General features: G+C 37.4%; 3 protein-coding genes, 2 long non-coding RNA genes and 1 other non-coding gene across 7 annotated transcripts; 3 read left to right on the plus strand and 3 right to left on the minus strand.

The window, feature by feature from the left end:
- Positions 1–22: 22 nt before the first annotated feature.
- Positions 23–6,072, minus strand: LOC137963834 (cysteine-rich and transmembrane domain-containing protein WIH2-like). Its single transcript, XM_068811046.1, has 3 exons — positions 5,756–6,072; positions 5,297–5,546; positions 23–319 (listed from the first exon to the last, which is right to left on the minus strand). Exons 1-3 carry the CDS (start codon positions 5,796–5,798, stop codon positions 271–273), a joined length of 342 nt encoding a protein of 113 aa, XP_068667147.1. The 5' UTR covers positions 5,799–6,072; the 3' UTR covers positions 23–270.
- A 662-nt stretch (positions 6,073–6,734) lies between these two features.
- On the minus strand, positions 6,735–12,078 carry LOC137961906 (probable serine/threonine-protein kinase At1g54610). Its single transcript, XM_068808533.1, has 7 exons — positions 11,461–12,078; positions 10,876–11,160; positions 8,664–8,981; positions 8,090–8,317; positions 7,736–7,836; positions 7,536–7,656; positions 6,735–7,344 (listed from the first exon to the last, which is right to left on the minus strand). The coding sequence occupies exons 1-7, from the start codon at positions 11,785–11,787 to the stop codon at positions 6,964–6,966; spliced, it is 1,761 nt and encodes a 586-aa protein (XP_068664634.1). The 5' UTR covers positions 11,788–12,078; the 3' UTR covers positions 6,735–6,963.
- Positions 12,079–15,483: 3,405 nt separating this feature from the next.
- TRNAK-UUU (transfer RNA lysine (anticodon UUU)) lies at positions 15,484–15,556 on the plus strand. Its single transcript has one exon. It is a non-coding gene; the product is annotated as a tRNA-Lys (tRNA).
- Positions 15,557–15,656: 100 nt separating this feature from the next.
- LOC137963618 (uncharacterized) lies at positions 15,657–17,988 on the plus strand. The gene is made up of 4 exons (XR_011115227.1): positions 15,657–15,768; positions 17,323–17,369; positions 17,564–17,618; positions 17,904–17,988. It is a non-coding gene; the product is annotated as an uncharacterized lncRNA (long non-coding RNA).
- Positions 17,989–18,101: 113 nt separating this feature from the next.
- LOC137963617 (uncharacterized) lies at positions 18,102–19,067 on the plus strand. The gene is made up of 3 exons (XR_011115226.1): positions 18,102–18,162; positions 18,274–18,383; positions 18,983–19,067. It is a non-coding gene; the product is annotated as an uncharacterized lncRNA (long non-coding RNA).
- A 2-nt stretch (positions 19,068–19,069) lies between these two features.
- On the minus strand, positions 19,070–22,158 carry LOC137963616 (ubiquitin-conjugating enzyme E2 27-like). Of its 2 annotated transcripts, none has more exons than XM_068810754.1 (6): positions 22,054–22,158; positions 21,519–21,754; positions 21,075–21,123; positions 19,719–19,878; positions 19,549–19,638; positions 19,070–19,373 (listed from the first exon to the last, which is right to left on the minus strand). In XM_068810754.1, the coding sequence occupies exons 2-6, from the start codon at positions 21,697–21,699 to the stop codon at positions 19,266–19,268; spliced, it is 588 nt and encodes a 195-aa protein (XP_068666855.1). In that variant the 5' UTR covers positions 21,700–21,754; positions 22,054–22,158; the 3' UTR covers positions 19,070–19,265. The 2 variants fall into 2 exon arrangements, with proteins under 2 accessions (XP_068666855.1, XP_068666856.1); XM_068810755.1 differs by lacking the exon at positions 22,054–22,158 and adding an exon at positions 22,006–22,049.
- Positions 22,159–22,718: the final 560 nt, after the last annotated feature.

A 22,718-nucleotide genomic window follows, 5' to 3' on the forward strand; every position in this document is an offset into this window, starting at 1 on the left:
CACCCGAAGTAAGGATGAAGCTTGGGCGAGTACTAATCAAAGGAAATTAAACTGCTCACAGCAAGAAATTATGCACCTTTTCTGCTCTAAATTATTGAAAATTTTCATAAATATGATATGAAACAATTTCCAGTCACAAACACTGCATCATAACATGTGAAAAACAGCGACCATGGCCTGATCATTATAGTCCAAAAGCTTCATAGGTTTACTTACACACCGAATATGGACCTGATGGTAGCAGTCCTTCCAACATGAAATACACCAACACTAGAAGCAGCACTCCTCCAATATGCAGCAGCAACAGAGCGCTGCCAAACTGCAACACGGCCGAGCATCACTCACAGAAACATATCCAGAATTCTACCATACATGAAAAACAGGGTAAATCCCAACTTGGGAGCAAATTTACTAATCAATTTTGACAGGTTATAGCTTTCATCATGTCTATATATTTCCTATGCTTGACGATGATCACACTACACAATCAGAAACAGCAGTATGGTGCAAATGAGACCAAGGTTCACAGTTAAGCAGGAAGCATAGCAACACATTAACATCCAGGATTTCTACATAACACTCAGAATATTTAATGTCTACGCTTCCAAGATGAGAGGATCTATCATGGGAAGTTTAGTTATCTCTTGTGGGTATTGCTCTTTCTTCAAGCACGGTAGAAGCTGAATTTAGAGGTACTAAATCAGGTTGACTATCGGCACAAAGTTCTAACACAAGATTATGGAGATAAAAGGCTGAAAATTTTGCACACTTGGAAACACAATACCTAGAGGTAGGAGCAACATAATTTTTCCAAAATTCAATGCGATAACTTCCTTTTTGATACAATGTGAAAACTGGAGATACAATTATCTGATGATTAACCATTTAACAAGGGCAGTAGTTTCAGCCTATTTCACAATCACAAGAAAGAAACATGTATCCCTTGGTTAATCCTGACAATATTTAAGAAAAAGTCATCCATCTACTCGTACAGAAGATTTCATTACAGTTCATAACATTTATGGCCAAAGAAAGAGCAGCAGCTGTAACTAAACTCACATTTTCCTCCAGTCAAATGTCTAACTTTCTCCTAGAGAGAAAATGTCAAAACAAAAACATTGAACTTTTTCTCAGAGTTTAAAACATAAAAAACTGATTTCTTTTCAGATGAAGTAGACAACAAGCTTACTCTTTTCAAAACCATATCTTATGTCTTTCTAGAAAAAAAGGTATATATGCCAGGAAAAGAACAGGGAAATTATACTTTATGACTTAGGTATGGTGAAGTGTCACAAACAGTTATGGCAAAATGCAGTTGCTCAGCTCTCAACAGCAGGACTGCCAACTGAAAATGTTTACTTCACAACATACACTAGTTACAATATTGAATGTGATATATCACATTATAAATATTGCTTTTTTTTTCTTTTTTTCTTTTAAAGAGCAGTTTCTACAAAGCTCCAGTGCTCTGTCTTTTATTTTTATACATTCCTAGATCTGTTATTATAGGAAATAGATCACTCTAGAAAATGTGTTTGGCTTAGTGGTTCAATTCAAAGAACACATCTTACATCTAACTGACAATTTGGTAAATCTCAACCCCCCTCTTGGGTCTCTTTCATCACAATTGTATGACATTCCCACATCTTTGGTCCCACCATACAACTTGAATCAAAGCCACACATCCGATGCCTCTAAACATAGACATACTCCAGAGATGGGTCCTAAGACTCTACCGCTTCCAAAAGAACCTTCTATTAAAGGATCAAACTCCAGATAATTCAGTAAGCCTGTGATCTGAATTGTCCATGCCTGGTCATCAACCACTTCCTCCAGCTTGTTTTCCATGGGTTTGTCATCTTGGTGTTCCAACAAGAAAATCTGAAAAGTCTTGAACTTGTGTTAGGAGCAAACTTATTCCTGCACTTGTAGCAAATGTCTTTCATTCTCCTAGGTTTCACCGGTTCAAGTATTAAACATTTTAAGGGAATACACATTACCTCAACTGTGGTGGCCACTCTATTTTCCTTTCACGAGGAATTTGATTGTGCTTGCTAGATGTTTAATGTATTGAAACTATTTGCTCTAAAAGATCAACCTGTTAGAGAAGGCGCAATGTGAATATTAAAGACAGGCAGCCAATTCCAACACTCCCCCGCACGTGCGACACCCACAACACGGGGCAACCCCCACAAACTGGGGACCAAATTCGTCAACGCAGATATTGGAGGCAGCAGGATTCGAACACACGACCAACTTGCTCTGATACCATATTGAAACCATTTGCTCTAAAAGATCGACTTGTTTGAGAAGACGCAACGTGAATATTAAAGACAGGCAGCCAATTCCAACAGAAAATGTTGTTTAAAATTTTACGTAATTTATTAGGAACTACATCTCGCCATTTATAGTCTTGCAAAAACCAATAGCTTGCTACAAGTTGGCTGGATGGAAACACCTAGACTTTGACTACAAACTCATCCCTAAGACAGTACATACCACATCCCATGGGAGCCTCATCTGGCCATCCATCAACCTAGTCCACAAGCTTTTAAATTAATAATTCAGCCTAACAGGATTAGACCAACCTATTTGGCGAAGGTTGGACAGTGCAGCAAGGAATTCATATTTCATAAGATCAAACAGAGCACACATGGCAAACAATCTCAAGCCATGTTTAGCTGCATCCTCTAGCACCACTGAAACCATGGTACAGCTTCATCTTCCAAGTGAAAGAACGACCATAATTGGTAAAAAGGGTACTCGGACTCATATGCCCAAATTGGTTAAATCTTCTTCAGGCTAGAACTAAAGGAAGTTGAGGCAAGAGAAACGAGGGTGTCAGCTGAAATCCAGTGTGGTTTATTTTCCTAATGTCTCTCCATGCTTCCTTCAGATCCCTCGTTTAAAACCTGTGTTAAATTACATAGGTAGGGGTATTTGGGTGTCTTTTCCTGGTCACATTAATGTCATACCGTACCGGCAGGATAGTTTATATTTCATATGCCTATATTTCAATTTGTATAGAGAGAGTTATAGGGTATTTTGTACTTAAGGGCATTTTTGTCCTTTTACCTAAACTCACTTAAGTGAGTATTAGAGAAGGATCAGTCTCGAGCATCCTCCCTTGCTGCTGTTTCTTATTTTCTCTTCCTCTCTTCATCTTTCTCTCTTCTACCTTCGTATTCCATCTATTTTGCATCTTTATCAATCTGTTGTCCCAATTTGTATATAGTAAATTGTGCATCCATAAGTTTCATCACCGCATCTTGAAATTTTCAGATTTTGACCTGTTCCTGAGCCAAGGCTCCTCCTAATTTGTTTAATCTTTCTTCTAATCTATCTATCAGAGCACTAAGCATGTCAATGAGCTCAGCCTCATTACATCCTTGTCATGTGTTCATCTTCTGTCAGGAAATTCTTCAAACATGATGTACAACTTGTACCAAGCCTCCCAGGCTCCTCCTCCTCTCCCAAACACCACTTCTAGTTTTCTTCTACCAACCCACTTTTCTGTAGTCCTAGTTGCCAAGAAGCATCTGCTCTAATAATGATTGAGTAAGACTTCTATCAATCCGTTCTTGGTGAACGAACCTCCTAAGGCTTCACCTTATGGTCTTGGGCGGTCTATAATTATTGTTCGCACTACTCTCACATTATTGGTCACACCTTTGAACTTGAGTTAAAGCCACACATCTGACCCCTCTTACTTACTTGTCCCGATGCCAGCCAAACATAACCAATTGCAATAACCAAAGAGCATATAACACGAAGACTTAAATGACTGCATACATGGGTCTAACAGTTTGTCATGCACAAAGAACTGGCTTTTTTGTTTTTAACATGCTAGCAACTGGCTAATTATCTAGAGATAAGTTTAATATTTTGATGGTAAACTGAAACTTGTGCAGCAATGCAGGTATGCTATTCCATATCAATTATGAAACCATTCAACACTTCAAAGGCTAGCATACTCTGCTGGAGGATAGAGAAGCCCTCCATGTCAAGAGCTCAGATGTGAGCATGGCTCAAACTAGCTACTTGAGTATGCAGGAGTGAATGCTCTCAAAATAGTTTTGGGTTTAGAATGATCCTTTATTAGTTGGGAAGAGGGTTCCTAACTTTCATTAATCATATTCAGGCAGACCCAAACTCAACTTCAAGATGGTATTAGAGCTGATCTAAGCCCTGGCCTCTCAGTTACTTATTCCCATGACAGGTCCAGTCGTCTGTGTAAGGTTGGACTTGAGTTGGGACCATCGGAAGCTAACAAAGGTATATGTGTCAAAGATCCAACAAAGGTATATGTGTCAAAGATCCACATGTATGACTGTCAAACTGATTGCTTGAGTATATAGTGCCTGAAGTCCTAAATTGGTTTAAAGTTGAATAGACCTTGTGTTAATTATTTGGAAAGAAGTCATACCTTAAATAGTTATTTTGGGATGAACGCAAATTCATGTCCAACCTACTCACATACTCATTCTAACTAACCTGGGAAAACTAAGGAATGGATCTTGATGATGCAACCCTAAAATACAGCTTTAAGATTCAACATGGATTATTTATCTCATTCTACTTGAAAAGTCCATTCATTTGACAGAGGACTGCAAAACCCCAGAAAAATTAATCCACCATTAACAACAACTAATGCAATCACTGGTTGATATCCCTGACAGTACACTTTGGACCAAATTCTTTTACCAATTTCTATATCAAAGATATAATATGCTACAAAGTTCTTCCAACCGATTAATAGGAGCTAACCCTAGACTCTTCCCCTGGTATATGAAAGCAAATAACAGATAAAGAAAGGAAAAGAAAGAACGGAGAAAGATACCCAGAAAATGAGAAGTATGCCAACAACTATATAAAGATAAATAGATGCCCAAAAAAGAAAAAGTACACCAACGACTATGTAAAGAAGAAACCCAATATGAAAAAGAATACAAAATGGATATCCAATATAAGAAAAGTACAACAACTATAAAGAATTTACAGAGAGTTGCAAGACCAAACTCAAAAAGATTATTTCTAATTGTTATGAAAAGTTTGTAAAAAGTTGCAAGATCAGATTCAAAAAGATTATTTCTCACACAGTAAGCAATTTCTAGTAAGTTTTGAGAAAGCCTACTTCTAATTAGTTGATAATGAAACAGATGCAAAATTTTAATATGAAAAATATGCAATAATTAAAAAATAAACACTGCCAATTTATTATGCAGAAAATCCTAAACGCAGACATGATCCTCAGTCCAAGGCAAACCAAATAGACATCGTCAAGCGAGAAGAATACCATCCTCTCAGGAACGAGGAGCAGCCCTCATCATCTCGTTGATGACTGTAATGATAAGGCGGTGGGTACTGCTGCGGGGGAGGGTACAGCTGCGGAGGGTACTCATCCCTAAAGTAGCCCTGGTAGCCTGGATTTGGTGGCGGCGGAGGAGGGCGATACCACTCGTAAGCCCCTGATGGTGGAGAAGGATACCCGTGTGGAGGTGGAGGTGGAGGTGGAGGTGGAGGCGACGCATAAGGCGATGAATACCCTGAAAAAACAATCCAACAAAAATCACAGCCAGTTCATTGTTTTCTATTTCCATCAGTACTAAGCAATCGAAAATTAAGCTTATATTTGAGCTCTTTTTTGAATTGAATTGAAGAAAACTAGGATTTTGAGAATCACAGAATACATTGCCACTAAAAATCATCAACTGCACAAGCAGAAGGAATCATGAAAATCGGGTTGAAGAATTGCCTGGCGGAGGGTAAGATTCAGGAAGACCCTTCTGGTAACTCATTGGCGCGTGATCACTGATGGATGAGAAACGGGTTTTCAGCACCTTGGATAAAGAGAAAAATAGGTGAGATAGTAGGTTTGAGAGAAAAACTTATAACCACTTCGGAAACTTCCTTGTTTTTATTCAATGATCCAGTGGGGTGCGCTTGTAGTTTGAAACGGATGGAATTGATTCAGATTTGCAATTCATATTTATATCGTTGACAGAGAATATGATGTCATTTGACTCGGAGGATGGACTGGACTGGACAAACCAAACGACAGGTTCAGTGGGATCAATGGCGACCCTTCTTTGGCCTATCGCTGACACCCACCACATGGAAAGGTTATTATCATGGAAATAACCTGTATTTAACTGCAAGTTTTCCAGACTACTCACAAAAATGCAATCCTTTTTTTGTTAAAATTTAACGAATATCTAGTTCAAACCTTAAGATCCACGTTCATGAGACAATATTTTTTGAAAAGAAACGTTCGTCAGACATTTTTTTAGTCTAAGATTAATCAGAGGAAACTTAGTTTCAATGCATGATTATTAGTCTAAGATTCAAGAGATTGAAATGAATAAAATTTCAGAGCACTTTCTGCTCAGGTTTTGTTTTCTTTGCTTTGTTCGTTGAAATCATTCACATCCAACTCTAACATCAAAGCTGAAAAAAGAAAAAATCATGGATTGATGATTTATTCAGAGCACTTTCTGCTCAGGATTTGTTTTCTTTGCTTTGTTCGTTGAAATCATTCACATCCAACTCTAACATCAAAGCTGAAAAAAGAAAAAATCATGGATTGATGAAGCAGTATAAAGCAGTGAGCTGACCTTTTGATCACGGAAAACACAGTAATGAAAGCAGAGATACTTCTGAAATTGCAAAAATTGATGTGCAAAAAACAACTGAGTACAAATCACCCTCACATGACAGATCTTTACACTCACAGAGCCGCAAAAGCTATACATATATACTTACATTGATATCAAAGGTCCTTCAACATGTTGATAACAACACACTTACACAGATGAAAACTAAAAATGGCTTTCTTCTATTTTCATAAAACCAAAAAAAAAAAAAAAAAATACATTTCAATAGCTTGAGCTACAGAATAACTCAAATAAACCAAATGAAAAAAAGGAAAAAAGGAAAAAAGAAAAAGCACTCCTAATTCCATCTTTACATGCCTCCACAATAAACCCCTGAAACTGTTTCCTTTCCTTTTGCTCTCCTGCCCCTGTTTGTACCTCTTTGGAGATCAACAGCAAGTAATGAAGATGCCGCCCTAGAGGGAGCTATGTGAGGATGTTCCTTGGCCTTTTTCATCCTTCTAGAAGGTGCCCCAATGGCTTTAGGGTTTCCAAGAGGACCTGAGGCTGGAATAACTGATGATTTTGACGTGTTGAAAACAGAAGAGACAAATGAACTGTCAGCCCCATTAAAAGATATGGGTCCATTTTGTGAGGCTTGCAACTGGAATCCTACTGCTCCATCCTGATGAGGTGGAGGAAACTTCTGGCTCTTGCTTTTGGCATTCCCATGTGTTATTAATCTCCGGCGCTGAAATTAAAACATGAAAGTATCAGATTAGATAGCATATTACACACTGATTCAAGTATATTGGATACAAATTTTCTTGGAAATCTGAAATTTCTCAATTTAAATTAGACGGGGTGTTTGTATACCTATGATAGAATTTGCAAAGGTTCAAATAACAGAATCAATAGAGGAGCATAAACAATCACACTCACGTCTAAGTTTACTTGTAGCTCAGCATTTGCTTCTGGAGCTGGCAGAGCCCTTGTTCCTCTATCCTGGATCCGAACTTTCCTTGTTCCATCACCATTTGCCTTCCCACTAACACCTCTTTGTCTGAGGAAGAAATATGCTATCAAATAGTTGGCACAGGTGATACAAAATAGTAACCAAATGGGGTATAAAAGTAGCAGACCTTCTCGCTGCCTCTTCCCTCAACTTAGCATCTATTTCTTTGCTAGGAGGATATTGTGGTAAACTTGAAGGTTCGCAGGCATATGGTTCAGTAGTGAAAAACTGCAGCAACAGAGAGGTCACTACCACTAGGGTCATTATGTGAAAAAGGGGAACCAATCACTTACCAAGAAAAACTGAAAATAGAGAGAGAGAGAGAGATATGCAAAAGATAGATGGTTTGTGTACCGCTCTCAAATTTCATACACTTATAAAAGTAAATAGCAAGATCAGACAACAATGGGAAAACAGATGAAGGAATTAAAATTAAAATCAAAGGAAATCTAAAGCAAGGATAATTACAACTTCAACTCACTTCAGTTCTCAAAGCCTCACTGGCAGTGTCTCTATCAGCTGGATCAATTGCAAGAAGAGTTTCAATTAGTGGTAGCGAATATGGTGGAAAATCTTTAAATGTCTCTTTTATACAGCGGATGTATGGCTGCTGTGGCTTGAAAATAGTTGCATGAGGCAACTTTGACCTCTTCCAATATTCCTCAGATGGGGAGCCACATAACTTAAAAATCTTGTGTAGCTGTTCCACCTAGAAGCATGAATCAGAAGCAAAAGGCTGATGAGTAAATTAATTAGGACTATTAAGATTACAACCATACGCTGCTGACAGATGTGGCCACTCAGACTGTTCATTCCTGCAGCAGACAGGAGACCAGAACAAGCAGATCACGTCCCACTGACCTACTGCAACTTTATCTAGGAGCCATCTCCAATCTTTCTTTACTAATAATCAATGTGGAGACTAGTTAGAAAATTGATCCAGGTGCCAAGTGATTCCAAAAGCAACATGCATCCAAACAATACAGCTGAAAACTAGTTTGACAGCCCACAAGTGAAACCACAACAATAATTCTTTCATATGAAACAAACCATACCTCAGTACGTCCCGGCATGACTGCCTTCCCTGCAAGCAACTCAGCCAAAATACAGCCAGCACTCCAGAGGTCAACTCCGACACCATAATAAGTGGCCCCTAGCAGTAACTCTGGAGGGCGATACCAAAGTGTGACAACCCGACTTGTCATAGGTTGCTTATGGGTAGGATCATAAAAAGTTGATAGTCCAAAGTCAGCTATTTTGAGGATTCCTTCATTATCAAGAAGCAGATTTGAGCCTTTGATATCACGATGGAGAACACCTTGATCATGACAATGCTCAAGTCCTAAGAATAACTGCTTCATATAGCATTTGACCTAGCAAAACCAATAAAGCTAAGCAACAAAATAAACTCAAAGAAAACTATGAAAACTGAGAAACTCATTTGGATGTTTAATTGAATAAACAAAAACATTCACACTTTACAAGTTTAGCAGCCAGTATTTTCATAAAAATTTGATCTGAGAGTTCTAGGGTTTTGCTAAAAAAGGAAAAAAGCTTTAAGAAGCTCAAAACTCTGGATGCAGAAAAGGAAATCATAAAGGTGAATTAACTTAATTTGTTGATGCTACAAGCATTAGAGATAACCTTAGCATTGTTTCTTTATACAATCATAAAAAATTTGAAATGGAGTATATGCAGGATCAGTGGTCACCACAAACAAGTCGGAAAATCATAAAAGAATGATAAAGTGAGATATGCTTGCCTCAGACTGTTCTATTGATTGTATTATCGGCTTACTCTCACTGGAGAGGCTTATCAAACTTCCAATTCAGATAGCCAAGCGACACCACAGCATAAACAACTCAATAGCTTCAATGAAAAAAGTTTTGTTTGTGATTTGAAGAGAGAAAGTACTAAATGCCCTTAGATAGAAAAGTGTAAGTTTGACTTTCACCAGAATAGTATCACATTTGATTTTCACTAGAATAGTACAATTCAGTCTATTTTTTTTCTTTTTCTTGCACAAATCCAAATGTTCATAACCATATTCATAAAACAGCTCGCTTTCACAGCCACAATTGGCACTTGTCAGCCTGCAGAGGCAAAGATGAGAGCTCTCTTCCAAGGGGTCAAATTTGTTAAAGAATAGTCCCACATGGATTAGTGTCAAAGATTTTGAGTTTATTAGTTGGCAGAAGAGGTTTCCTTAACAAAATTATATATTCAAAACTCCCATAAGCCAATCGTTATTAAGGTGACTCAGAAGAAAGATCCTCCCCATGGTGGCTGGGCTACATATGTAATGAAATGATGCACATATGTGGCCCCCTATGCATCTCATGGCAGCCAGTTTTATGCTCTGCATACAGCATGGTGGATTCAGTGGCTAAAGAAGGTGTTACTTGCCCCCATCTTGTGGTGGGAAATGTTGGTTGAGTTGATCTCTCCTCCTTTATCTTGTAGCCTTGAGTCCTCTCTTATCTATTACATTCATCATTATTCTTTAATGAAAAGCAATTATATTTTTAAAAGAAATCATATAACAGAATCAAGAGAGTTCTGCAGGGGAGATTTTCTTTTTAATATTTTTAGAAGATTACAACGGTGTAGTTAACTAGTCAAAATTTGTTCCCCGAACAAGAAGGGACTCAAGATCTTCTATGTTTATATTTAAAAATAGTACCACCAGCCTCCTTAGCCCTGAAGGAACAGAGGCCAATAACATTTTTCTGCTACAAGCATCAGTATCAAAACTGGTAATGAGTAATTACAATAAAAGATTAAAATAAAGGAAATCAGATTCGGGTATACAAATAATCAAGTGATAACTATAACATTGACTTATATTACATAAACCATGAAATGAGTCACATTCTCACTGTTTTCACTACTTCTGCTGAAATAGAAACAGACTTTCAGTGCAAGAACCTTTTAGCTTAACAAGCAACAATCAAGCATAAATGAATCCATCTAAAATCCAAACAGATCCACAAAAAAATTCAAGATGTCCTAAGGAAGACATGTTCTAGACAGTATTTGCCAGATTACAGTTGTCCAATGGTGCAACCTCGCGTTTAAAATAAACAAAAAAATGCATGCTGGTAAAGGAGATAAGATACTGAAGTAAAAAAAGAATAAGTTGAATCCATAGCCACTACACGGTTACATATCTATGTAAGCTAATAAAAAAGGGGAAGAGTAACATAAGGCTCGTGATAAAAAAATATAGCTCGTAAGTCATGAAGAAGAACAAGAAAAGAAGCAAACCTGTGGCTCTGTGAATTTGATCCCAGGAGAAGTAGCAAGACCTGCTAGGTCATGCTCCATATATTCAAAAACAAGGTAAAGGCTACACGACATCCTCGATGTGACAAGACCCTCTAGTTTAATCACGTTTGGGTGGTCAAGCCGTCTCAATACAAGGATCTCCCTAGCCATAAATTTGACACTCTCTGGTTCTAAATTGTCGAACCGAACCTTTTTCAGCGCAACGATCTTTCCAGTTATCAAGTCCCTAGCTTTGTACACATTGCTGTAAGTGCCTTGCCCAATCTGAAGAAAAGGAGAACCAAGGAAAAAGACAACTCAATACTTTTGGCGTATTCAGGGTCCAAAGATTAGTACCTCGGAGCTGAAGAAAGCTCTAAATATTGAAATGTTTATAGAGGCATATAAGCATAAGCACTGTTACTATCACATTTTGCATTGTTACGAATCACATGGAAAGGTGAGAGAACTCGGAATAAAAGGATGAAAACCAATTCATGAAATGAAGTGTTGAGATATCTAAATACCAAAAGAAAGCAAGGTTTTCGAAATCCCGTTGGATCACGGAAAAAGAGTCCATATGACCTTATCAAGCTTCTCGAAGGTATCTGCACGACGGGGAGTCCACCCCTCAATCGCTTCCCCTGCAACAGCCAAGAGCCACGTAGGCCAGCCGACTACACTCACGCTTGGATTCCTCAACGAAGGCTTCAGCTTCCGGCGCCCCACAGGCGGCGGGGGCGCCGGAGGTTCAGCTCGCTGACCCTCCCCCTTCTTTCCCCTTTCAACTCCAGCTCCGCCAACTTCGACAGGACCCAGCACGGATTCCGATCGGTCAGCTACGACAGGGGAAGATTCCGCATCCGACTCATGGCCTTTCCTGCCAGCTCGTTTTCCGATAACGCAACCCATTCCTCACCCAAGGCGCAACCGATTCCTGTGCCGCATCGAGGACATGGGCGAGAACCAAGCTCGTCCGAATACCACTTAGCATAAACCCAGGGAGAGTGGTAGTCTTTTCTTGGGAGCGAAGATATGGGATTGGCCCCAGGTGGAAGATGCACGTAGAAAAGGAAACCAAACTTCCGTTTGGTGGTATTCTCGGTTTCCGGCTGTCTGGTGTGAAGGAAGCGGTTTCCGGCGAAGGACAAGCGGTTTGTGGAGCTGCTGTGTCTGTTCGGAACAGTTGAAAAACCCGGGAAATGCTTTGCTGAGTCTGTTTCAGTTTTCTCTTGTCTCTCTCTCTCTCATGGACTAAGCTTCTCCGCTATTCAAGTTTGGTTGATAACCTCAGCTTCTCATGTAAATTACGATTTTACCACTTGCACCAGCCATTTGAATTGGATTCATTCAATCTAGCCCTCTTATTAGATATATATATATATATATATATATATATATATATATCACATAATAAATAATTATCAAAAGTATAATATTACTTGTGAGTTTATGTAGTTTTCTTTCTAAGATTTATGCTTAGACTTCTATTTTCAGGTAGGCAAAAGATATTAATAATGTTATTTTATAAGGCTATAAATGTCAAACGTATAGCTAATACAATCCAAAAGATCGGTCTGTTAAGTGCGGAAAGCCAAATACCTAACTTAGGTGGACAAGGGCGAACCCAGGTGGACCGAAACTACATAGTTCTTACAATGAAGTGAATATGAGAACTAATTATTACATTAATAAATATCATTAAAAATTAATTTTTTTCCCCATTATTTCATTTTGAACAAGAAAATTTCATTGGGAAAAAATTATCTCAAAATATTTTATATATATATATAAAACTTTCTTTCATTGCCCATTTCTCGAATGTTTCTACCCTACATAGCCCAACCACTACTACAGTGTCATTTTGGTAATTCCCCTGAAAACCCGGGGCTTTCTTCCCGGGAGTCAATCTAAATGGGTGGAGTTAGGAAAAAATGGACCAGAGGAGACCATGTCGTCGTGCTATGTGTCTTCCTGGCGGGTCCCACATAAGATGGCTCTTTTGAAAAGCTCTTGAACGCCCTATCGCATTAATTGGTCGCATCAAATTCCGAGCTTCCTTACATTTACCGGATTGTCGAGTTGAATGGTCCATGAAAAGACGATTATGCCCTTTTATAATAAGCTTAATTAATGGATTAACATTCAGATCCCATTAATTACCTATTAATTATTTAATTAAAAAATTCTTAAATTCTTAAAATTCGATTTTTTTCTATATATATTATTGGATTTGTTTCAAATTTATCAAATTTCCAGTATATTAATTTTTACATAAAAAAGACAAAAAAGGATTAATTAGACTAATGAATTTTTAATTCTGAAAAAAAATTAACTAAATTAATTATTTTTTTTATTTTACATGAATTAGCTATGTTGGTGGTTTTGAATTAGAGTTTGTAATTGCAAGAACAAAAACAAAAATGAAAATGAGAGACAATTAGGGAAATCGAAAAAAGGACATGAAACTTTGAAAATCTCTATGAAATTATTAGAAATTTTTATGAATTTATGAAAAAAAATATTAATAATCTATGAATTAAATAAAATTAATTGAAATTTTACATGGGTATTTATTTAGATTTTAATTAAAATGAAAATTTCATCAAAATATATTTTAAATTTTTTTTTTTTTTTGAAGAAACAAGTGACAACTTTTTAATGAATTCCCATGAAAGTGTCCTATAAATTTTGTAAATATTTCTCAAATAGTTTCCAAACATTTCTAAAAGGTTTCTTATGAAAAAATAGAAAATATTTTTATTTTCCATTTTTAAAAAAAGTTTTTTTAACCTTGGAAGGGAGTGATAGTTATATCAGTAATACATATAAAAAATCGGCTGATATATATTAGATTTTGCCCTACATAAAAGACTCGATACCGACTATTAAAACCGATAAGAGCAAATATATCGACAAATTGGTTTTCGATGCATATAAAAAAACCCAATAAAAGAAGTTTTTGGTGACTATAATTTGAAGCAAGGCATATTAATCTTGTAAAAGGATTTGAGTGGCTTTCAAATAAGAGCTTAAAACCCTAGCTCCACCATGAGGCCACCAACTCTTGTCCAAGCTAATTTAACACATATATACTACATTAAATCTCCACTCCTAGAAATTAAAATAAAAAAGTTATTATTATTCTAAAAATTAATTAGTAAATATAAATCATAATTAAATTTTATTTTTTACTAACTATTTTTAAAAATAATAATAATCAAACTCTAATTTTCTTTTATTTCCCATGGGTTCCAAACCTACCTAAATATCATTTGATGTGGCAAAACCCCACTAACCAGTGTCCCACATCGTCTCTTTCTTAGCAATAATGTCACCACCCTCTTCCTTTTCCTTTCCTCACCTCCCCTTCCTACTTCTTTTTAAATGAAACTGCAGGTTCTTCACCATTTTCTGCTTTTGAATAATTGCAGAGCGCAGAGGAGTCAGCAGTCATCAGTCAGCAGTCAGCAGCAGCAGCTTCTGTGTTTCCCACCGACAGCAAGAAAGCTTGACGAAAGGATCGTTTTCTGGATGATATTGATCGAACCAGACAAAGACAAAAGCCATTAACAAGCCAAGCAAGACAACGACTCCCTGCTTTTGTTTCCTTGTATTATGTTCACGTCTCCCGCTGAAAAGGTTTCCATCCGATCTATTTACGAATCAAGCAGTGATGGTGGGTGAGTGACGAAGGACGACGTCGTTGAAAAACTCACCATGCAGAAGAATTTTCGGTTTTTTAAAGTCGTGTTTCAGAATGAGATGGAATCGAGATTCTTCAATGGCATGAGTTGAAAATTTGACCATGCAAGTAATGTAAAGGACCCGGCATTTGATTAGTTTTTATTAAAAAAAAATCTGGCTTTACCATGTTTCCGACAACAACTTTAACCTCTTCTTCTCTATTCACCACTACAGCAGTATAGACCTTCCGTTCAGAATCAAAGAAACTTAAAGCTCTATCCATAATCTCATCAATGGCTATATCATCCCGCAAATTCTGATCCAATGTCGCTACTTCGACCATACCGCACCGCCACTTGCAGGACGTTTTCGAGCTTGCTTCTGAAAACAACTCTTTCCCGATTCAACTGTCACTGAAACAAAATACACCAGATTACTCTACGCTCTTCTCCGTATTTGATCGAATGTTGAGACTTCAAAAGCTCTAGGACGAGCTCCCTCGAATTCCCTGCCAAAACCGAAAAGGTCTACTTGGAACTGATAAGGGAAAGAGAGACGGTTCGATTCGAGATCATTGTTCAAGGAGTCAATAGCCGCTAAAGGAAGGGGAGAGCGGTAAAATTCAGTGGATTGAGAAGAAATGGAAAGCCTGAAAACAATAAAATTAAACGGAAGAGCAGAGACAGGTAAGAAAATTCCAAGAATCAGAAAGGAACGACAGAGCGCCGTTTCCTTTTACCTAGAATGAAGGAGAAGAGCACGGATAGTGCTAGAATGAGCCGCTTCTTTCCTGGTTTCACGTTCACAACCTCCGGCGAGTTGTGAGTCGCTGCTACCGGAGTCGAGGAGGTTTCCGTCATTGTCCAGAGTAACGCAAACAAAATTTATATATTATGTAAATTAATGAAAGAAGTTGAACAAGCCGTCTTAGCTCAGCTGGTAGAGCGCATGGCTTTTAACCATGTGGTCGTGGGTTCGATTCCCACAGACGGCGATTATTTTTTACTTTTTTCCGTTTTCACAGTTCTCTTTCAGTAACTCTTCTTGAATTTTTTCATTGCCCTCTGCTGCTCTCCTTCCTCCAGAAATCTGTCGGCAGCTTTCCCTTCTTCTCCGTCCATCCATGTGGGTCCTCGAGTTTCTCCTCTCTTCACCAACAAATCTCGGAAAGTATCTCTTTCCGCTAAACTTTTACTGAAAGAAATTGTAAGTTGTGTGGCTTGCATTTTAAATTCGAACTTGGATGCTTCTTTGAGGTCCCTGGTGGGATGAGCTCTGAGATTCTGCTATTATATCCAACTTATTTTCTGAAGTTATACTTTAATTGCTATCACTTTTTACCTTGAAATTGTAAGAATGCTATTTTAGTAGAATTATGTTAAGTTCAAGAACGAGAATTTTAGAAGGAATGTCCATGCATATGTCTTGGTGGATAATATTGGCAATCTTTAAAATGTACTGAAATACTTGAGATCACAATATTTCTAGTTCTTCAAAGTTCAGTGATTTGGTGTCTTTTTCACAGTAAGAACTACTTTTAGAAACTCAAAAGTATCTTCTTGATTGGGTTTTTGAGGTCATGGTGAACTAATTACCAAAGCTTGAATTATTGATTAAGAGTAGAACTTATATTATGTAAATATTTACCAATACAGTGTTTTTCATTTCCTTATCAAGATTCTATTGGTAATCCTCTTCTCCAAAGAGATTTATTTATATTTATGTTTCCTCGATCTTAAACAATTTTACTTTTGCTGAAGGGTATCCTTGTAATGAACTGAAAATAGTGTTGGACTGCTTATGGTAACATTGGAGTTTCATTGGATTGCTTAAAAATGCAAAGTGTAAATATGCTTATGGCAGAACTTACAATGAACTGTAAAATAGTTTTGAACTGCTGATGGTATCATTTGGGTTGGATTGCACCTGGTTACAAATGCACAGTGTAAACTGCTTATGGCAGAGCTTACCTGCTAAAGCCTGTTTCTTTTGATGTCTTATGATGAAGCTCCCCCATTTCTGGTATTTGCTGCTTCTTGTATAGCATTGGGGTTGTGTGCCGTCTGGCTTTTAGCCATTACATTTAAAAACGCGGTGGTGTTTGGTGTCAAACTTGAAATTTGAACTATAATCTTAAGAACTTCTGAATGTAGAGCCGAAAAATAAGTTCTGTATACATTTTGCACATTATTTTGGCTTTTAGTTTGCTGTAGTTGGAACTGAAAAGTATGTAAGAAGACTATATGAGGTTAGATTTCGAATAAAAATCGCATTGCTGATTACCCTGCTTAACTGTTTCATTGAGTACCTGATGCTAAGACTGTGATCATAGAAATTAACAGGTGCTGTCATGTTGGAGATCTTAATGCCAGAATTCATTTTCTTTGTCTTTAATATATCATGTAAATCCAACCAAAGTGTTGCGTCCTGGACCTGGGATCCAACTCAGCCCAAGAGAAAACCAGGTCAGATTGCCTGAGTTGGGTTACTTTTCACGAGTCCAAAGGACTTGTGGGAAATAGAAGAGACAAGTCTGACCCCCCAACCCAACTCTCCTCCTCCCAAATCCAGGTTGACTTAGCAAGTTGCAAAACATGAATCCAACAGTCTGTTTATTAGAATCATTTGTTGCAGTTATATATGATTGCAAATTACAACTCATAAGAGTGGCCTACCTTTTAAAAGAAAACATATGAGTAGCCTAAATGTAACCTTAATTTCATGCTCGTCATTTCTTACATGTTCAGAATTTTTTTGAAGGTGTTAGAGCATCAACTGTTCAGCTTGAACCATCACTCAAGGTGAAGGTGAGAGATTTTTCTTGTCTGTTTGTAAAGTAGGTTATGTATTGCCCCAAATTTTATTTACAGGAAACACTTTTTTTTCAATGATCAATGACCGTTGACAAATATAGACAAGTACTACCATCCTGTTCCTATCTTATCAAAACAGTTTCTGGATTTACTTGTTTGTCTTTTTTTTTTTTTTTTTCCAAAAGCAGAATAAGGCTGTGGATCTGGTTTCTGAGCTGAAAGGAACTTCCATATTTCTTGTTGGTATGCAAAGATATTAGTTGGTATTTTTATGTGAACATTTCTTCAACTTTTTTCTTTTATTATTAATTTTTTTATCTGGACATTCCTTCATCGCAAGGATGAATGGCAGTATGAAAACAAGCTTGGGAAAAATTTTAGCAGATGTTTTAAGATATTACTTCTTTGACAGGTTATATTTGACAGTGATACCCCCTCCCAAATCCCTTTTATAGGTTTATTCTTACGACAGTGATATCCATTTAATATGTACAAGATCTAAGGATTGTTTTTAACCTGTGGAAACAGTGATAGTTTGGTTGTTCAAGCTGTTGGGGGTGAATCTGTGGCAAAATCTCTGAAGGAGGCTGATGAAGAGGGATTTCGGAGTACTGAGGTCAAATATTGATCTAAAAATTCTATGGAATATATGTTGCTATCTTCTGTTGCTTAATGTAGTTGGATTCTTTTGAATTTTATGGTAGACAGAAGTGCTGAAGCAATTATCATCAACAGGTCGTCTGGTGGTTTGTGCTGGACATGGTGCTGTCCAGAGTTCAACAAATTTGTTAGTAGCTAAAGAATTTCAATTTTCCCATTTTCCGAGGTTTCATAGGAACTACCTTTCTTTTTTATGATACCATGTAATCCTCATTAGATTTTGTTATGATATTTCCAGGACTTATTTGGATAGATGTGCCCCTAGATATTCTTGCCAAGGAAGCAACGGAAAGAGGGGAATATAGTCCTTTCACATGGCCTGTCTCTGCATCTGACTCTTTTCCTGAGGTTAATTCTTTGCTACCTTCTCTCAGATTACTCTCGTAACAATCAAGGTATTTGTTTCCATTTTACCAAATAGAAATACAGATGGAACATGCTCAAAATGTACCCATCTCATGCATGTCTTTTAACTGTTATTTCTCACCTTGTTTGATATGGGACATGTGATCCAAGTTTTAGGAAAATGTTTCTCTAATCACAAGTCTTCTCGGCCACAGTAACTGTTGAACATTTTTAATATACAGTCTCCATCAAGATAACTCTGTGAGGCTGTGTTGAGATTTAGATCCGTTCTGGGGAGGATCCACACAGAAAAAAAACCTTCTGTCATTGCTTCTATTTCGTGAATTTATTGAGAGTTGAAGTTGTCTTATTTCCCCACAAGTGTAAACGAAAAGGGTTTTCTAAAGTCTAATCTTTCCAGGTTTTGGAAAAGCTGAGTAAGCTTTATGCAGAACTGATAGATGGATATGCAACAGCAGATGCTAGAATAACTCTTGAAAGTAAATTATGTAGTTCAAGTGTGCAACTAATCTATTTTTGCTTCGTAGAACTCTTTAGTTTTCAATTGAAATCTTATTCTTTTGTTTTACCCTTTTCTGCAGATGTAGCTTCAGGAATGGGTTATGCTGATGTCAACGAAGTAACTACAGAACATATGGCTATGGAGGTAAGAAAAATGTCCTCAGAGCTGATATACTGGGGAAAGTTTCTTTCAATGGTGTGTCATTTATAATTTACTTCCCAACAAAGGATGATTTGTTGTCTTGATAATGACTGTCAGACACTGAAGGAGACAGAGAAACTAACTAGAGTGAAAAAGATGATGGAAGCAGCAGCAAGACCGTTTTAGATAGCAGACTGTACAATTTCATATTTAAACAGCTTTTAGCCTGAGCAAAGCTTCTCAAGAGCCATGTTCTCATCGCCACCAACAAGTTCCAGTGTTGTCCTTACAGCATCTTCAGGGAATCCCATCTCTACCAACTTTTGCACCTGCAGACAGCAGCTAGTCAAAATTCTGGAGCATTGTTTTGTCTATAGAAAACCAAAAAAAAGGAAACTTTGTTTTCTGTAACATGACCTCTACCTGGGTTTACAAGTAGCTATCTTCAAAAAAGAAAAAAAAAATGCTTAATTGAGTGTCAAAACTTGATATGGAAAATAATACCTTCTCTTCATTTCCAACAGAACTCCTCTTTGCAAATGACTCGGTCCAGTAGCAAGCTGTGCTGTAAAATGTAGGGTAGTCGCTTAGGAACTGAAACAGCCAAAAAGAAGAAAGTTAGTGACGATAATGAATAGCTACGCAAGTAGATGGCAAAAGAGTGAATTTTGGACCTGTTTGGCCACCACAGCATCCTGAGGGTCATCAGGTTCAGGTGAAGAAAGTAATGCTTGCAGAGAGACCAATGCAGTTTTTAAGGTGAGTGCAGGGCTCCACTGATCCTTCAAAATATCCAAGCAAATTGCCCCATTCTGACTGCTAATATTGGGATGCCTACAACAGAGGATGAACAGTAAAAAGGTATGAGATAACACCAGTAAAATGCCAATTACTACAAGAACCAGCATTATTCACAACATTTCATGACATGCAGATGAATGCGCAACGGAAACAGAGCCAAAAAAGGTCGTTACGGATTTTATAAACCAGAACACGGATAAGATGGAGATGAAGGTTTTGCTAATGAAATATTAAACATGGACCGATGGGTTGTCAGAAAAGAGGTAAAGCCTCTGTAAATCCAAAACTGAGAATGACCAACATCTGAAGCAGTTAAGCTTCTACATCCCTGTTCACAAACAAGGCAACATACAATCTGCAAAATGAGTCTATTAGCACAGACAGGAATGCATCAAATCTAAAAGAATGCATCCATTAAGACGAAGATTGAAGTGCTGATGTTTAGCAAAGTAAACAAACAGATTCCAGTGAACTCTATAAGGCCTAAATCTTTGCCCAGGAAACAATGGATCAAAAGATATGGGCTTTCAGCAAAATGAATGAGACCCCCCATAGTTTTCACATTTTCAGATAAAAAGAATCAAATAGTGTCACAAAACAAGCGTTTATTTTCGTTCATTTTATGAATCATATCAGCTTCTGAGCAAGTTCCCCTCCTCCAGGAGAATCAAAGAATAATTCTTGCTTTTAGCCCTGAAAACATTCTGCTGTATAAAATTCCAAAAATTTCCCACAAGTTCCATATAAAAAATTACAATAATAAATCCTGAATAAGATACATCCAGAGTTCTAGAGACAAAACTATACAAGCAACAACCCAAACTGTTTAAGAAAAAAATGACTATGGTTCAAGCATCAACAATATCAACTGATATATTACAGAAAACTTCTGGAAAAAATTATACAGCAAAAGTAATCCAACCTTAAAGGAAGCCTGTAAAGTGATAAGGGAGTCTGAGATGGCAAAAGGCTATAAGAAGTAATTAGCGAAGAATGTATAACTATCAAATTAATTGAATGAAGCTGTAAGATAAGAGGTATGAAAAATTCAACATCACATTGATTTTGATCCATTTGGTGAGACCAAGAAGAACAACAGAAAGAAATTAAAGAATTTCTGTCATGCAAGCATCCAACAGCAGACCACTGAGCTTCCTGAATTGACTACCATACAAGCAAAAAAAAGGAGCAGAAGCCAGCGCATGCACATTGTGAAAATATAATCATACCAAACTTTTGTTATAAACTGCATTTTAGGAGGCTCAAAGGGATACCCATCTGCAAATCAAATCAAATAAAGTCATCAGCAAAAGAATTGGTACCTTCAGGCCTTTCTCAGAAAATTTTTTTGGAAGATGTGACAGAAAGCAAAAACAGAAATAAGAAAATCTCAATCCTACTCGGAAAACCTGCCACCAATCTAGGCATCCATATAATCAGTTTTATAGTTTTAAACGATTTCATTCAAACGCAATTCACTTCTATTTTTTATTTTGAAGTCCAAACGCCCTTGCTCAGTTTCATAGCTTCAAATTCAATTCACAATTCATCCAATCGAGACCCAGAATTGAGGTTAACCCAATTTAATTGACGAATTGACAAAAGCTCAAGATTGAGGTTAACCCATTTAAAAATAAAATAAAATTTACATAAAGCTCAGATAAGAGGGATACCCGGCAATCTGATGTCAATAAGAAATGTCCCGCCTTCATAGGGAGTTCCAACAGGACCAGAAATGATTCCCTGGAGATGCGAAAGATCGTCCCCGTTGAGCGTTATGCTAACTCCGGAGATAGCCTTGTGCCGATCGCTACACTCCACCAATTCCTTCTGAACCCGCGACACATCAAGCATTTTCAATCGATTTTTTTTTTTTTTTTTGTTCGTCAATCCTACCGCCCGAGTAGTCCTGCCGTAGGCGGGTAAAAGATTTCAGAGAGCAAAGAGAGAAAAACCCTAAGAGAGAGAAAAAGCAGAAAAGAGCCTTAGAGAGAGAACAAGAAAAGAAGCTGCATTTGGGGGATTCTTTGCAGATTCTTTTCTTCCCCTCTCAGTTGCTTTTGGCCCCGCCTCTCTAAGATTGTAAAGGAAGACAGAGAATCCACAATTCTTCGTGCAAAATGCAAAGATGTGAAAAATATAGCATAAAAAGACAACAACCAATGGAGAATGGGAAGTTCTTTTTAGAGTCGTCACATCGATCCATACCGATGAACTCAATAGCCAGCAGCAGCATTCAGAACACAACAGAGACGCTCAGCCAACCATACCAAGAGCTCAATTAAGGAATACCACAATTGGAAAGTTTGAACTTGAAAACACTTATTATGGTGGACTCCACCCTGGTTGGGAAGTCACCCCTTTCTGCCAATGGAAGTGACTGGTGAGAATCTACGCTACAACTGGCTCTGGCAATGTAAAATGAGTCATAGAAGTTGCACCTTCGAGGGGTTATTTGCCTACATGTAATGTGACATAAGCGTGAAAGAGGTTCAACAATTTGTTTTCTTTTTATAATGACTGAAAACAAATCAATTATTTTAGCTTTTTTTTATCCCATATTGGAGGTGGATCTCAAAAGATATGAAAGATCTCCCTATAGATTGAGAAAGTAAGGGGAACCCTCTTAAATGATTTCAATATTGGAACTTGGACATATAATAGTTCCAATTTGGATCTATTTAGGAAGAAAATCTTTTGAAGTAATTAGGTCATTTTCTTCCTTCCACTCGATCTCGATCATGTTTTCATGTTCCAATTGAACACTTGTCATTTTTTATGTTGATAAAAAGAGAAGATTATTCTTCTTGCCAAAATATGCGTATCAAATAAGAACAGGAGATTTTGATCATTCCCTTCGCCGCTCATTCTTG

Source organism: Aristolochia californica, unplaced genomic scaffold, assembly GCF_029961685.1.
Source record: "Aristolochia californica isolate CCGP_79_NKW_82.1479 unplaced genomic scaffold, dmAriCali1.0.hap1 SCAF_4, whole genome shotgun sequence".
NCBI classification, from domain to species: Eukaryota; Viridiplantae; Streptophyta; class Magnoliopsida; order Piperales; family Aristolochiaceae; genus Aristolochia; species Aristolochia californica.